Here is a 13,454-nt window from a genome sequence, read left to right on the forward strand (position 1 = left end):
TATATAGAGTAATAAAGAGTAATAGCATCAGTGTATTTTTTCCAAAAGTAAATTTTCCAAATTTCTCCAGCTTACGCACACACACACACGCACACGCACACGCACACGCACACAATAAACAGCCATAATTTTGTCAATTCACACCAGGTTAAACCCGTGCTCACTGACCTTCTCTGCATCCTGTTCAAACAGTCGGAGCTGAAAACACTGATCCAGCTTCAGTTTTCTTAGGTGCCACATCTGGTGCAGGTGCTGTCTGGTGCTGTGGAGTTTATCCAGCAGACTGGCAATCTTCGGAACCACACTCTGGAAGTCGGCACTTCCAGAAATACAGTTCCTCCCTGAGAAGCCGTCACTGGAGCGGATACACTGCAACAGTCTTTGCCCTTCGTGGTCCAGCTCTTCCACTGGAGCCTTCATCACCTTCTTCTTCAGCTGAGTGTGCTCATCGATGAGTCTCCGAGATCCCTCCACGTCCACCGGGAACTCCTTCTTAGCCAACATCTCCTGCAGATCTTCCAGGCGGGAGAGGAGGTGAACGGCACTGGCCAGGAACTCCTCGAGAGCGACTCGGAGCTCAATCCATTCCTCATGATTATATTCCAGAGATCCCTCAAAGTCGTCCGTTAACTGAGACGGGTCCACTAGTTTGGTCAAACCCTCCACAGACACCATGCTAGTCTGTCAGCGAGAAGAGAGAAATAGACATGTCAGTTTAGGGTGAAAGTAACTTGAATGAATATGAATTCTAACATGGAAACATAAAGTTTGACATTTTAACAGCTAAATCAATACACCAAACTCTGTGCAGACAAGCAGAGGATGATAGTTTAGAATAGGGAAGACAGCTACTCAATAATTGCATTTTTACCTCAAAGGTGAACTTGGCACTGCCAAAGTTAGTCTTCTGTTTCTGCCAGAAGTTGTCTGGTTTGATGATGAGAGCGACACAGATCTCAGCTGGAAACGCTTCCTGCAGGGTCTTCAGTAACGGCTTTATCAGTTCCCATTTAGAACCGCGCATATCAATAATCACAGTGAAACCTCTCTTACACACGTCCTCACTGAAACAGACAGAGAAGGAGAGATTTATAGCAACATACCAGAAGGACTGCAACAATTAATAAGTAATTATTAGTTTACTAGACTACTAAATATAATAATAATAATAACAATACTGTTTGAAATCTTTCATTTAATTTTCATTGTCACTTTGACGTTGTGAGTGCGTATTGAAGACATGTCAAATTTATTTCACAGAAAAAAAGTCAGCTATCCAACACTAGCAAAACAGTTGCAGACCAGTTCAAATCAGTTGTGTTATTGTTACCTAAAATTAAATCACTGTAATATTTATATTTATTTACAAAAATGTTAACAATTTATAATAAGTAAAAATACAACAATAAAGTACTTACAAATCATTAACAAACTATTCGTTTAATATACTGTAGTCTCTAAATTGTTAATATATTAATAGGCTGCATACAAGAAGTGAGTTTTCCTTCAAATGTTTACAAATATTAAAGTAACACACACACACACACACACATTTTTTTTTTAAAGAAACACTTAATACTAATGCAATTAATGTGCGATAAAGATTGGCTTAAAGCACTTAATTAATGACATTTTCCAATTTCCCAAGAACTATTTAGAGTAAATATATTGCTAACAAAGCATAAAAAAACATAATTTGGTTAATTACAGTGACAAATAATGAAGAACTCACTATTTGTATATAGTCTATTAATATATATATATATATATATATATATATATATATATATACAGTATATATATTAACAATGTAGAGACTACAATATATGAATAATAATTTACTATAAACAAAATAGTTAGCAATTTATTTGTAACTACTTTATTATTGTATACTTATGATAAAGTGTTACCAATAAATATACAAAGCGTAAAACAACCTTTAAACGTGATTACGTAATGTGTGGTGCGTCGCAGAATTAGTGCAAGACGAGCATTTGTAGTTAAAAAGTATATATATATTTATTTATTTTTGGGGGGGGTGAAAATGGCCGATGATTTGTCTAGATTAGACTCTTATTCCTCGGCTGGGATCGTGTAGAGACTTTGAAGCTGCACTGAAACTGACATTTGGACCTTCAAACCGTTGGACCCCATTGAAGTCCACTATATAGAGAAAAATCCTGGAATGTTTTCCTCAAAAACCTTCATTTCTTTTCGACTGAAGAAAGAAAGACATGAACATCTTGGATGATGTGGGGGAGAGTAAATTATCAGGAAAGTGAACTAATCCTTTGAAGTGTAAGGGAACATACATCTGGTACCTTTCACACATAATCTGTGGAACTGATCAAATGAACACGACAAGTTGTTGAACCATTTAAAAAAAAAATTTGAAATGCTCAATTTTGTCTTCTATGCATTTCTTACACAGTATAATATAATTTGAGTGTGGACCACTTTTGATGAGTATTCCTGTCTGACTCATATTAAATGAGTCACTTGACCCAGAGAAAAGGACAAAGAGAGAGAGAGCCAGAGAGAGGGGTGAGTGTGTGTCCTTCAGACCAGAATGTGCTGCACATTTTGCCTCATTATTGCATTTAAGCCACTTTGGTTCTTGAATTTCCATATAAATGATATCACTCAGAATCTCTTCTACCAAATATCAGCTTGGAACAGAACCGGGTCATTTGTTTAGGCACCTTTTAAAGAGTTCCTGGATGATTGTTCTCATCATGTTAAGCGGAAACAGCACAGCTTCTATTTCTGGCTCATGCTTTTGAGGTAGCGCGCAGAGATTGGAAGATAAAAATAACCCTCCAGTGATTCATTGATGGTAAAATTAACAAAACAGATTTCCGTACGCCTCAAAGGGGGAAATAAAGATGACAGAAAGTCAGTACAAACGCTGTGTGATTAGGATCCACATAAAGGCACATATAAGCTTCTCTCATTTCCTGACATTCTAAGATCTGAGTGGGAAACTTGTCAAAAACAACAGCCGCAAATTCTAACACTTTACTCCTGCGATGGGACGAACTATTGCCAAAGCCACCCTGTCGACTTTGTGTTGAGTAATTCAATAGCTAGACATAAACACTCAACACAGCCTTGAGTCTTCATCCCACACAATCTAAATTAAGAAAAACAAAGAACTTGCACATTCACCAAATGCCATCACAGACCTAATTATAATTTTTTTATTTATCACAAAAACACTTGATAGAGATGATTTTCTACCTATTATTGTTGTTGCTGTGGCAAAAATGTGTGAAGATCTGCTGTTAGAAGCATTTGGTTCAGAGAGGGGGGTCAAGAAATGATACCCACAAATTAAGAATTTGTTCCCATTACTTTGTTCCCATTTTTATTTAATAAAAAAAAAAAAAAATGTTATCTTGACCAAGTTGTACTATTTTGTTTTCTCGTAAATTGTGGTCGCGACTGAACTAAATTAAAAGAGAAAACAAATTAGTACAACATGGCAAAGATTGACCTAAAATGACTAAATTAATTAATAAAACGAGGCCACGAATTGGGGCTTTCGCACTGGGTTGTTCTAGGAACTAGCCACGAGGGTGGTTCCCCGATAACTAATTGTTCCCCTAGGAACATTTTCCTGGTTGCATTCGCACCGCCAGTAGGAACTCTGAAGTGACGTAAGCCGCGCTTGTTGTGACGGCATGGCGGATCTTTATTTTGACAGAGCTGAGAACGCCAGCCAGGTCCTGGGCTCACAGTGCTCGCAGTCTCCGTGTTCATTAGTTTACGATCTGTCTAACAGTCCTGTCTAAAACGTTATTAGATAGAACTATTATACATAGAAAGTAGACAGTAATGAAAAGTTATTAGCATATGCCGTGTGGTTGATGTCCAGTGTTGCTTGCTGAGCAGAAATACATAATCATGTTTTGCTTGGTCCCCTCAAAGTTGTGTTGGATTTTCTCCTCAGCGTAAAGATTAAGAGGTCCATCTATCATTGTTTTCCATGTTCGTAGAGTTAGTTTCTGGAGTAAATATATAGGCCATAATCTGAGTGTTTAACTGTTTTTTGTTTGTTTTTTAAATGGTGGGTGCTGGTATTTGGCCAATCATCGTACACTAACGTCACGGATAGTTCCTATTGTTCTGGTTTAGACCCTACTCTGAAGTAGGAGCTAAATTAGTTATTCCAAAAGGAGTTCCTAGAACTAAAATCGTTCGTAGTTCCTGGGGTGCGAACACGCCAAAAAGCGGGTACTTCCACCAATAGTTCTAGGAACTATGAAAAGGTTCCTCCGGTGCGAAAGCCCCTTAACTTGGGGAACAAATTCTTTATTTCTATGATTTTGCATCTGCACGTCATGTGTGGGGCTCCGTATTTATTAAATAAAGACATGCAACAGACTCTGATTTTATCTTAAGCAGATCATTAAAAAAACATTTTTATTTGATTCATTCTCCTTGAGGAAATACGTTTTTTGGTTATTTTTCAAAAATTTTGACATCGCTACATCTGAAATCGCATACTGTAAATATTTGATTGTAGATGCAGCACGTTTTATTTTTCCAATATTATATTTCGTCAATTGACTAGTAGCTCTGTTTTTTTATAATCAAGAAAAGCCCTTTTTACTCACATTTGGTGTTAATTTCGAATCCAGTTTAGCCACCAATAAACCCATTGTTCCAAACCCTTTTGTTTCATACAGAACTTGTACAGCACAAGATGGCATTTATAATACTTCTATGATGCTTTCTGTCCTTTTCAAGCTTCACAGCTCCTATCAAAAGTATGCTTTCATTGAATGGAAAAGAGCCACACTCTTCAAAACATTTCCTTTTGTACTCTACAGAAGAAAGTCAAGTCATACAGGATTGGAATGACATGAGAGTGAGTAAATGATGATAGAAATACTAATTTTAATGTGAACACGAGCGCAGACAAGAATCAAAAGAGCGTGTCACAAACAGAGTGCAGGAAGCACAGGGCATGAATCATAGCCTGAAGGGAGGTTTGCACGCTGACTCAATAACATTGATTTCCCCTCTTCACCAAACCAGCAGCCTGCACTGCTTTACACTGATCCGACACTGATGATGCAAGCACTGCTCCCGAGTGGAAATCGAACTGGGCCGGGTTCTGTGTCTAGTGTGATATTTATACATCCATAATGGATGTGGATGACTTGTTCTTCTTGCTAACGAGGATATCTTTTGGTTGACAAAATGGAAAGCCCAGTTAATGCAAAGCATGGAGGAACAACACTTTCATTCAGACCCTCCTATACTAAACACACACATTTCAGAGACTTAACCACATCACATCATGAAACAGGGTAACTGATACCTCTCAGTGAACCAGCATTGCACTTTTCATTTCATCTGCATGAAGTTTAAAGATGTTTTGCGTTAAAGAGCAGCTGAAGGGACAGAAGCTCAGATGCCTGTGGGCACCGACACATCAAAACACTATGAGCTCTGATGATGAATCATGGCTTGTGGGAAAGGCTTAGAGACAGGGGACTCCATCCCTTCCTTTTTCTTTTTTCAGTTTCTTTCTCTCTTTCTCCTAATTAAACTTGTATTAAGTCCATCTTTGTTCACAGCTTAGCTCACAGACTTTGATGCTGACATCTGAGGGCAGTGACAACATTGATCAGTGGCCCAGTCAGGTCAGCTGTATTCATAACACCAGCCCTGAAACACACACGCACACACACACACACACACACACACACACACACACACACACACACACACACACACAAACACACACGTGTGCGTGTGTGTGTTTCAGGGCTGGTGTCCATCACATAAAACTTTCTGCATTTTTACATTTTCCAAAAAACTCATTCTGTATGATTTATAAGCTTGTGTTACTCTTAAAATAATAAATTATACATTTTATAAAAAAAAGATGAACAAAAGTGCTAGCACCCCTCCAGATCTATTGGCACCGCTCCAAGCGGGATTTGAACCGGCATTTCACTCATGGGATATGCTAACAAGGACACTAAAGACCGCTGCCTCTTGCGTACCTCTTGAGGTTTACTCACACAGCTCTTACTAGCTGGCCTCCATTACACTCACCCTCTAAACCTCACTCCCATCCGGGTCACGGCACCAAAGCATCCAACCCTACTCGACCCACTCCATTCGAACTGGCGTTTCTGGCATAGGAGGTGGGCACGCTAACAATGACGCTAAAGTCACTAGTGCACCTCTTAAGACCAGGGGAGTGAGGTTTACTTGCACAGCTCTTGTTAGCTGACTTACATTACACTCACCCCTCTAAAGCTCACTTCAATCTGGGTCACAGCACCAATGTAACACCTCCAGTTCTATTTGTACCACTCCGAGCAGGATTCGAACCGGTATTTCCGGTATGGGAGGCGGGCACGCTAACAAGGACGCTAAAGACCGCAGCATCTAGCGTCAGTCAGCCACTTTACCAGGCCAGCTCCTCCATTACAGATGCTCTAGTGCTTGAGCTACAGGAAATGATTTCTTATAACTCTAGTACTGAGGCTGTCTGAAAACAGCTCGGGGGGTAAAGCAGAGACCTGTTTATACAGGATAAAGACACATTACCATCCTTAATGCTCATGTCTGCTCTACAGTTAGTTTATTCTGAGATGTTAATCTACACATTAATATAAAGCTCACCTGGGCACAGTTGACAGGTATGTTACAAGTCGTCTCAGGTCCTCATGTTTTATTCGGTCATGGTTACTCCTAGCGGGAAAGGTCAGGATGGGGCCACCTCTCTTATCACGACCTCCTGTAAACGACCCAGAGAGAACATGAAGCCTTGCACACACGACACTCACAACAGAGCATGTCTAGTGAGCTTGCAACTAAAACAGCATTTCTGGGTGTAGAGGTAAAGTATGTTTATGGAGCGCCTAAAGGTAAGGAGCCTGGGAAGTCACACACACAAAAAAAAAGCCAGATTTTTGCAATTCATCCGCTCAGTTTAAAAACAGTACTCACAGATTCTTAAATTGTTCCCCCAGTTTAACAAATCACACCCATGGAATAATAAACCATACCGATGAATTTTCAATCTATGCACTTAGATTTGTAAAACGCAGAGCTGTAATGTCCATGGGTCAGAAAGTAAAAGTCCTGCCATATGTTTATTCCACCCATGAACTCAGCCAGCTGATTTCACTAATTAGTTATATCTCCTGGCTAAAAAACTGTGCTAATTAGCAAATCCAGGTGATTGAAACAAAATACTGAAGAGGACTTTTACTTTCTGAACCTGGACTCCTCTGGTAAAACGTACCTTTGGTTTTTCAATCTGTACCCACAAATTCATAAATTTAGCTTTTGCAATCTTCTCCCACAGTTTTGCAAACTGTACTCACGGATTTTTGGCTCATCTCACATCTCACAAGAGAAACTGGCACACAAATCACTGCACCTCAACAATATTTTGATCTTTGGATGTCATGCTTGAAGAAAATCAGTAAATTTGGACAGCTGTAAATACGTCAATGCATGTGAAATAGCCGCAGGTCAAAATCTGTAAAGTTTAGAGTAAACACTTCTACACCCAAGCTCAGAGATATATATTTCATAGAAGAATCCCATCACATCAGGATCAGTCAATAACAGACCTTATTATGGATGTAGTAATTCCCAGTGCAATAAACGGGTCATGACGTGATTTTTTTTTTTTTTTTTTTTACATCTATTCCTGCTTCCTGGAAGTTCACTTATAATGTTAATTAAAGGTATAGCGGAGGATCTTTCCAAATTTTAGATAAGACCCGCCCTCTCCACTTTTTGAAAAGTTTGATTGATTCACCAGAATGATTGACAATTAGGAGGACCAATAGTTTAGACTACCCACCAGGAAGTAAAACATCCTCCGCTATACCTTTAAGTTTTTTGCACAAATAAATATGGGAAAACGGTTCTTTTCATCCCTCATTCTGAGACTCTCTCTGGAATGATCCATTTTTAAGGGGCGGCTCCTTTAAGGCTTGTTAGTAAACGGCCACTGTTATGATTGGCTAATGTCACTGTGTAGGAAACGGTATCAACGGCCACTTGCTATTGCACGTGAATAAGAGTTTAAAAAATATTATCCATATAAAACCTTAATTTACAGGCACAGCATAATGAAATCATGTTCTGTTTGTGATGCAGCTGCTATCAGATCCAATACAACTGACTGCTTCATCTGTCAACAAAAGTTTCTTTGCGAACTCTCCATTACACTTTACCTCATTTACAAAACAATCTGCAGTCAAATGCTCCGAACAAACATATAATCCTCCAATGTCATCCATACCATTAAAGGGGTCGTATGATGCGATTTCTTGTTTTCCTTTTTCTTTAGTGTGTTATGTAGCTGTTTGTGCATGTATAAGAATTGCAGAGTTACAAAGCTCAAAGTCTCAAACCCAAAGAGATATGTAAGTTAAAGCTCAGCCACGCCTTCCTAAAACGCTTCATTCAAACACAAAGGCTGATTCTAAAAAGTGGGGCAATTCCATCTTTGCAAGTACAGTCTGGCGCTTCTGACTCACAAACACAGCCTGTAAGTATATTTTCATATTTTAATTATTTGCTACTGACTATTCAAACGCGAGTTGTGACCAGTATAGAGTAGCGCTTGTTTGTCGTTTCAATGATCACAAATGCAGACGTGGTTTTATGTTTACATAGTGTTCTCCCCCCCATAGCGAGCCGCGACGCGTAAAAAGACAGTATAAGTCATTATAATCAATAATTATGTCCCCAATGGATGCGACAAATAAAACCTTTCCAATCTGATACATTCTGGTCCAGTTGCGCTGGCAAAGTTGTTCATCTGCATTTTCCGGATCAGATTCGGGCACGATATGATAAGGTAGTACCCACATTATTACCTGTCATTATTGCTTTGGGAGCTCATGTTCCAAATACGATAAGGGGCGTGACATTTCCGTCACATGCTTAAGGTATTCGGGCCAATCACAATACACTGGATCGCTGGCCAATCAGAGCACACCGCGCTTTTCAGAACGATGAGCTTTGTAAAAATCGATGCGTTTCAGAAAAGCGGGGCACAGAGGAGCAACAATAATGTACGGTATGTGTAAAATAATGATTTTTTTTTTTACCTAAAACTGTGTTAAACCAAATACACAAAATAATGTTATTTTTAGAACCGTCATATGACCCCTTTCCTTTAAGCTTTCATTTGTCCTCTTGTAGGCAGACTCAAGCGCATGGACTCGAGTACTTCAGAAAGTGAATGTGCATCTGTATACTATATCCAGTGTAGACAGTGACAGTGATTATAATGGTTTCTATTTGCTTTTGATGCGATGTGACACTTATACCAAGTGTAGGCAAATGTCAGCCGTTAAGCAACTGAACGCCAGTGGGCGGGGCCTATTTGTGATGATGTATAACTGTTCGTAAAGGTTTTGCTCTGGAAGCAGGCATATGCAAAGGTATTTGCCTGTGTGATATCACAGATTCCACACTATCCAAAAGAGTAATTTTTGGATCTTGCTTAAAAAAATGCTTTGTATATAAGGAGGAGGATGATTTAAGCTCTGAAACTGACAGGATGTTTTAATGGTACAAATAACTCTTATATGTCAAAAGATGTCATGACCCCTTTAATGTTCAAATGTTCTGTATTCCATTATTCTGCATTCATCATTTGGTTTAGTCCCCGCCAAAAAAAACAAGTTCCCCACCAGCTGGTACACCACCAACACCAGAGCCAAACGATGAAATCCCAATGCCAAACGTAATTAATTCTCAAAACATGAGAGTGAGTAAAAGACAACATAATGAAAATGAGAATAGATCACACTCACCTGATACAAACGCTATTTTTTCTCTCAGTACAGGAAGGACATCAGACGCCTTCACTATGCCTTCACTTCTGAAAGACCCTGTTAATGAAAATAGAGAAAAGCATGATTATTTTCATTTTCAATCTAATTTTTACTTATTACATTCCAACATAATACATAATCTTAAACATGAAATACACATAGGCTACTGAGTGGTTCAAAATTGGAAAGCTGCATCCTCCTTACACTAGTCCTTCTGAGGCTTCCATGTCCTCCTCAGCTACGTCATCATTTTTTAAATATACATTATATTAACAAACTATTATGGCAATACAGTGAAAGACAGCCATCTGTGGTCAACACATCTGACATGTATTAAATGCAGTATTTACTTCGTTTTTCGTTTAAATATACATAATTATATCTCCTAATTTCACCATATTTTAATATATCAAGACCTTTTTTAGTGATAATCTGATTAGTTTAAAAAATTGAAATGTTGCATTTTTTTAAACCAATGGCAGGTAAAATTGAAGAACATTGTTGAAGCTGAAATTGGGTTTAGGAGAAATGTCTAAGACATTTAAGATGGCTCTTAACATCAAGATATCATAAAGATAACCGAGAACTCCATTAGATCTTCTGAGCAATGAAAACGCAACCCCTAAGCAATAAAATGTTCCACTGGGTCTACAGTAAACTCCTCCACACACAAACATCTTCCTTCCTGTCCACATCTATCTCCTCTGTATTTATCATGACCAACCCTATATCTCTCAGTCTGGACTTTTTAATCTGACTATCATAAAGCAGCAGAGCCCTCGGAGAGAGATGATAAGAGCCATCATAAACACTCAGAATACAGGATGAAGCCGTCTGAAGCGAGCGAGGTGTCTCCTCATTATTACACTCCTCCCTGAGGACTCTCTTCTCAGGAGTGGATCAATGCTGCTGATTCTTCACATTAAAGGCACCCTGCTAATGAACGACTACATTACAGAGGTTCAGAGAGGAAGATGATAATGAAAGAGCTTCAGCAGTCCGGCTGATTATGCATCAGATACAAGGGAGATGTAGTTCAGCAGATGATTGAAAACATGGATAACATGGATAAATTTGCCTAACCAATGATTTGGTACTATGATTTACTAGTTAGAAGTAGTAACAGTGGTTACAATTAATTAGTTGGCGTGTAACATTCTCATCTGCCGTAGGCTCATTGGAAAAACGTACCTCTAACTATATTTATGTGAAACTCTAAAAACGTAGCTATACATACATTTCACTGCGGTTCCAAGTTGAAATGAACACTAGTGGCAATAAAACACCAACACTTTTATTCCTTTAAAAAAAATATTATTACAGAGGTGGATTCTTGATAGATAAAGATGTATTTAATAAAGTCGTATTTTCGCACAGGTCCTTATGACCTCAAAACACTGTTACCATAGTGCATGGTTCATAAACGAATACATTTTGATGTTTGCTTCTGGCCAGCTAGTAAGAGTTGTGGGAGTAAACCTTACTCCCATAGCCTTTAGAGGCTGTGGTCTTTAAAGTGCCTGCCTCCCATGCTGGAAACGGCAGTTCAAATCCTGCTTGGAGCAAAGCGTTTAGGACCAGTCACAATGGTGCCATGACCCGGATGGGAGTGAGGTTTAGGGGGTGAGTGTTGTGCTCTCTGTCCCATAAATCTCTTCTTCAGATTAGTGAGTTTTATTGTTTTATTGCAGGTTCGAATTCTTGAATTCAGTCTTAGTAGAAATCCATCCTTACAATGAAGGCCAGCTAGTAGCCTACAGAGCTGTGCAGATAAACCTCACTCCCCTGGCCTTAAGAGGCACTGTCTTTAGTGGCCTGGTTAAAGCACCCACCTCCTATGTTGGAGATGCTGGTTCGAATCCTGCTTGGAGCGGGTCGAGTAGGACTGGTTGCATTGGTGCCGTGACCCGGATGGGAGTGAGGTTTAGGGGGATGAGTTGTAACGGAGGCCAGCTAGTAAGAGCTGTGTGAGTAAACCTCAAGAGATACGCAAGAGGCTGCGGTCCTTGTTAACACGCCCACCTCTCATGCTGGAAATCCCGGTTTGAATCCCACTCGGAGCAGTGCGACTAGAAGCGGAGGGGTAACACTTCACATAATCAGACTTATATGTATGGCTTTTGATTTATTTTTTTATTTTTTTCCTGCCGTGATATGTACAACAACTGACATAATAATATGTTGCTGCATTAATCTGTTTCGAAAAATGTGCAAAACTTGATTTATCTGAAGCATATTACTGGAAGCCTGTAAGTTTTAAATGTGTATTTTTGCTAAAACATTATTTGTCTCAGAATTTAGGAATAGGGTTACCAGACATTGACTAAAAGCACAAAACTCCAACTCTCTTCCATAGGCTCTTTACTGTCTCATTCTTGACTAAATTACCACATTATTTGACCAAATTACCACATTTAAAACATCGATATACAGTAGATGCAACAGTTTGAAACGTTCACTGTGCCGCATACTTCTTTACACACTACCTTAACAATACTTTAGTACACGGACCCTAACTACTGAAAATGTGTGCTAAATCAGGTGTGAGTCAATGTGAAATAAATCTGTTCTATCTGGACCTCTAATAACAGGGTGAGTGGTGTTAGAGAGGTGGAATGAAGGAATAAATGAGAAAACAAGGAGAAACACAGGAGGCACAGAGTGAGGAATGGACTGAGAGGAGCAGTAATGGGAAAGAAATGAGGGATTGGATTACAGAAAGACTAAAGCTCAGACAGAGAGCTCAAGCTACTCTATCTCCAGCCCCATTAATATGAGAGACAGCATCAGATCAAAGAACGGCCCGTCTGTCTGCGCTCAGCTCACTTAAACACCTGCATTAGTGCTCAATCTGTCTGTCCTCCTTGAGGGCGACTGGAAAATTTATAAAGGGAAGAGGGGAGTGTACTTCCCTGTACCTCTAGCTTTCTCTCTCTGGATATACAGGGCAAGACATTGATATTCTATCCATTGAGCCTTGTTTTAGCAGCACCTCATTAGTATGAATGTTTTGAAGAACATCAATAACTTATTTTGGTTGAATTCCTTCCCACTTGCTCTTTCCCATTCTCACCTCATTCTAATAAAGCTGTATTAATTTACTATTCTATACAATGCTGCAGGTCCAACATAAGTTGAGCTATATTGACAACATTTCTGTGGCAAAATGTCCATTATTTGTCCATAAAATGTATTTGACTTGTCCTTCATTTAAAAAAAACAACAACAAAAAAACATCTTTACAGTAAATACTTACTGAGGAAGTCTATGGGCTCAGTGCAACAGAGGATTTTAAAAGCAGAAACATTATGCTTGAGCCTCATGCGTTTAAATAAATTATTTAGTAAACATTTTATTTTAGCTTTTAATTTGCCTAATGTCTTTTTAAGGTGGGGATACCTTTCAATTATACAGACGTATTTCATGTGTAAACATAACTTTGCAATATGATTAGGGCTGTGTTGAAAAAATCGATTCACCAATTCTGAATCGATTTTCATATTAATTTCTAAAGATCGATCCGTAACTCAGAGGATCGATTTAATAATAGGCCTACATTTTCCCCGTGAACTTTAACTTGCCGCGTCATTGAATTCACGCATGCGCGCGAGGTGGAAGGAC

General features: G+C 39.0%; 1 protein-coding gene across 7 annotated transcripts in view; it reads right to left on the reverse strand.

The window, feature by feature from the left end:
* kalrna (kalirin RhoGEF kinase a) overlaps positions 1-13,454 on the reverse strand; it is a 223,734-nt gene that overhangs the window by 136,215 nt on the left and 74,065 nt on the right. For all 7 annotated transcript variants that reach the window (XM_082176022.1, XM_082176019.1, XM_082176018.1 and 4 more), the window contains exons 2-5: positions 9,813-9,890; positions 6,649-6,763; positions 872-1,064; positions 169-681 (exon numbers count right to left, since the gene is read on the reverse strand). In XM_082176022.1, coding sequence (XP_082032148.1) covers positions 169-681; positions 872-1,064; positions 6,649-6,763; positions 9,813-9,890 — 899 coding nt within the window. The remainder of the gene's footprint in view (positions 1-168; positions 682-871; positions 1,065-6,648; positions 6,764-9,812; positions 9,891-13,454) is intronic.

This window comes from Leuciscus leuciscus (assembly GCF_965113295.1).
Source record: "Leuciscus leuciscus genome assembly, chromosome: 7".
Lineage (NCBI taxonomy): Eukaryota > Metazoa > Chordata > Actinopteri > Cypriniformes > Leuciscidae > Leuciscus > Leuciscus leuciscus.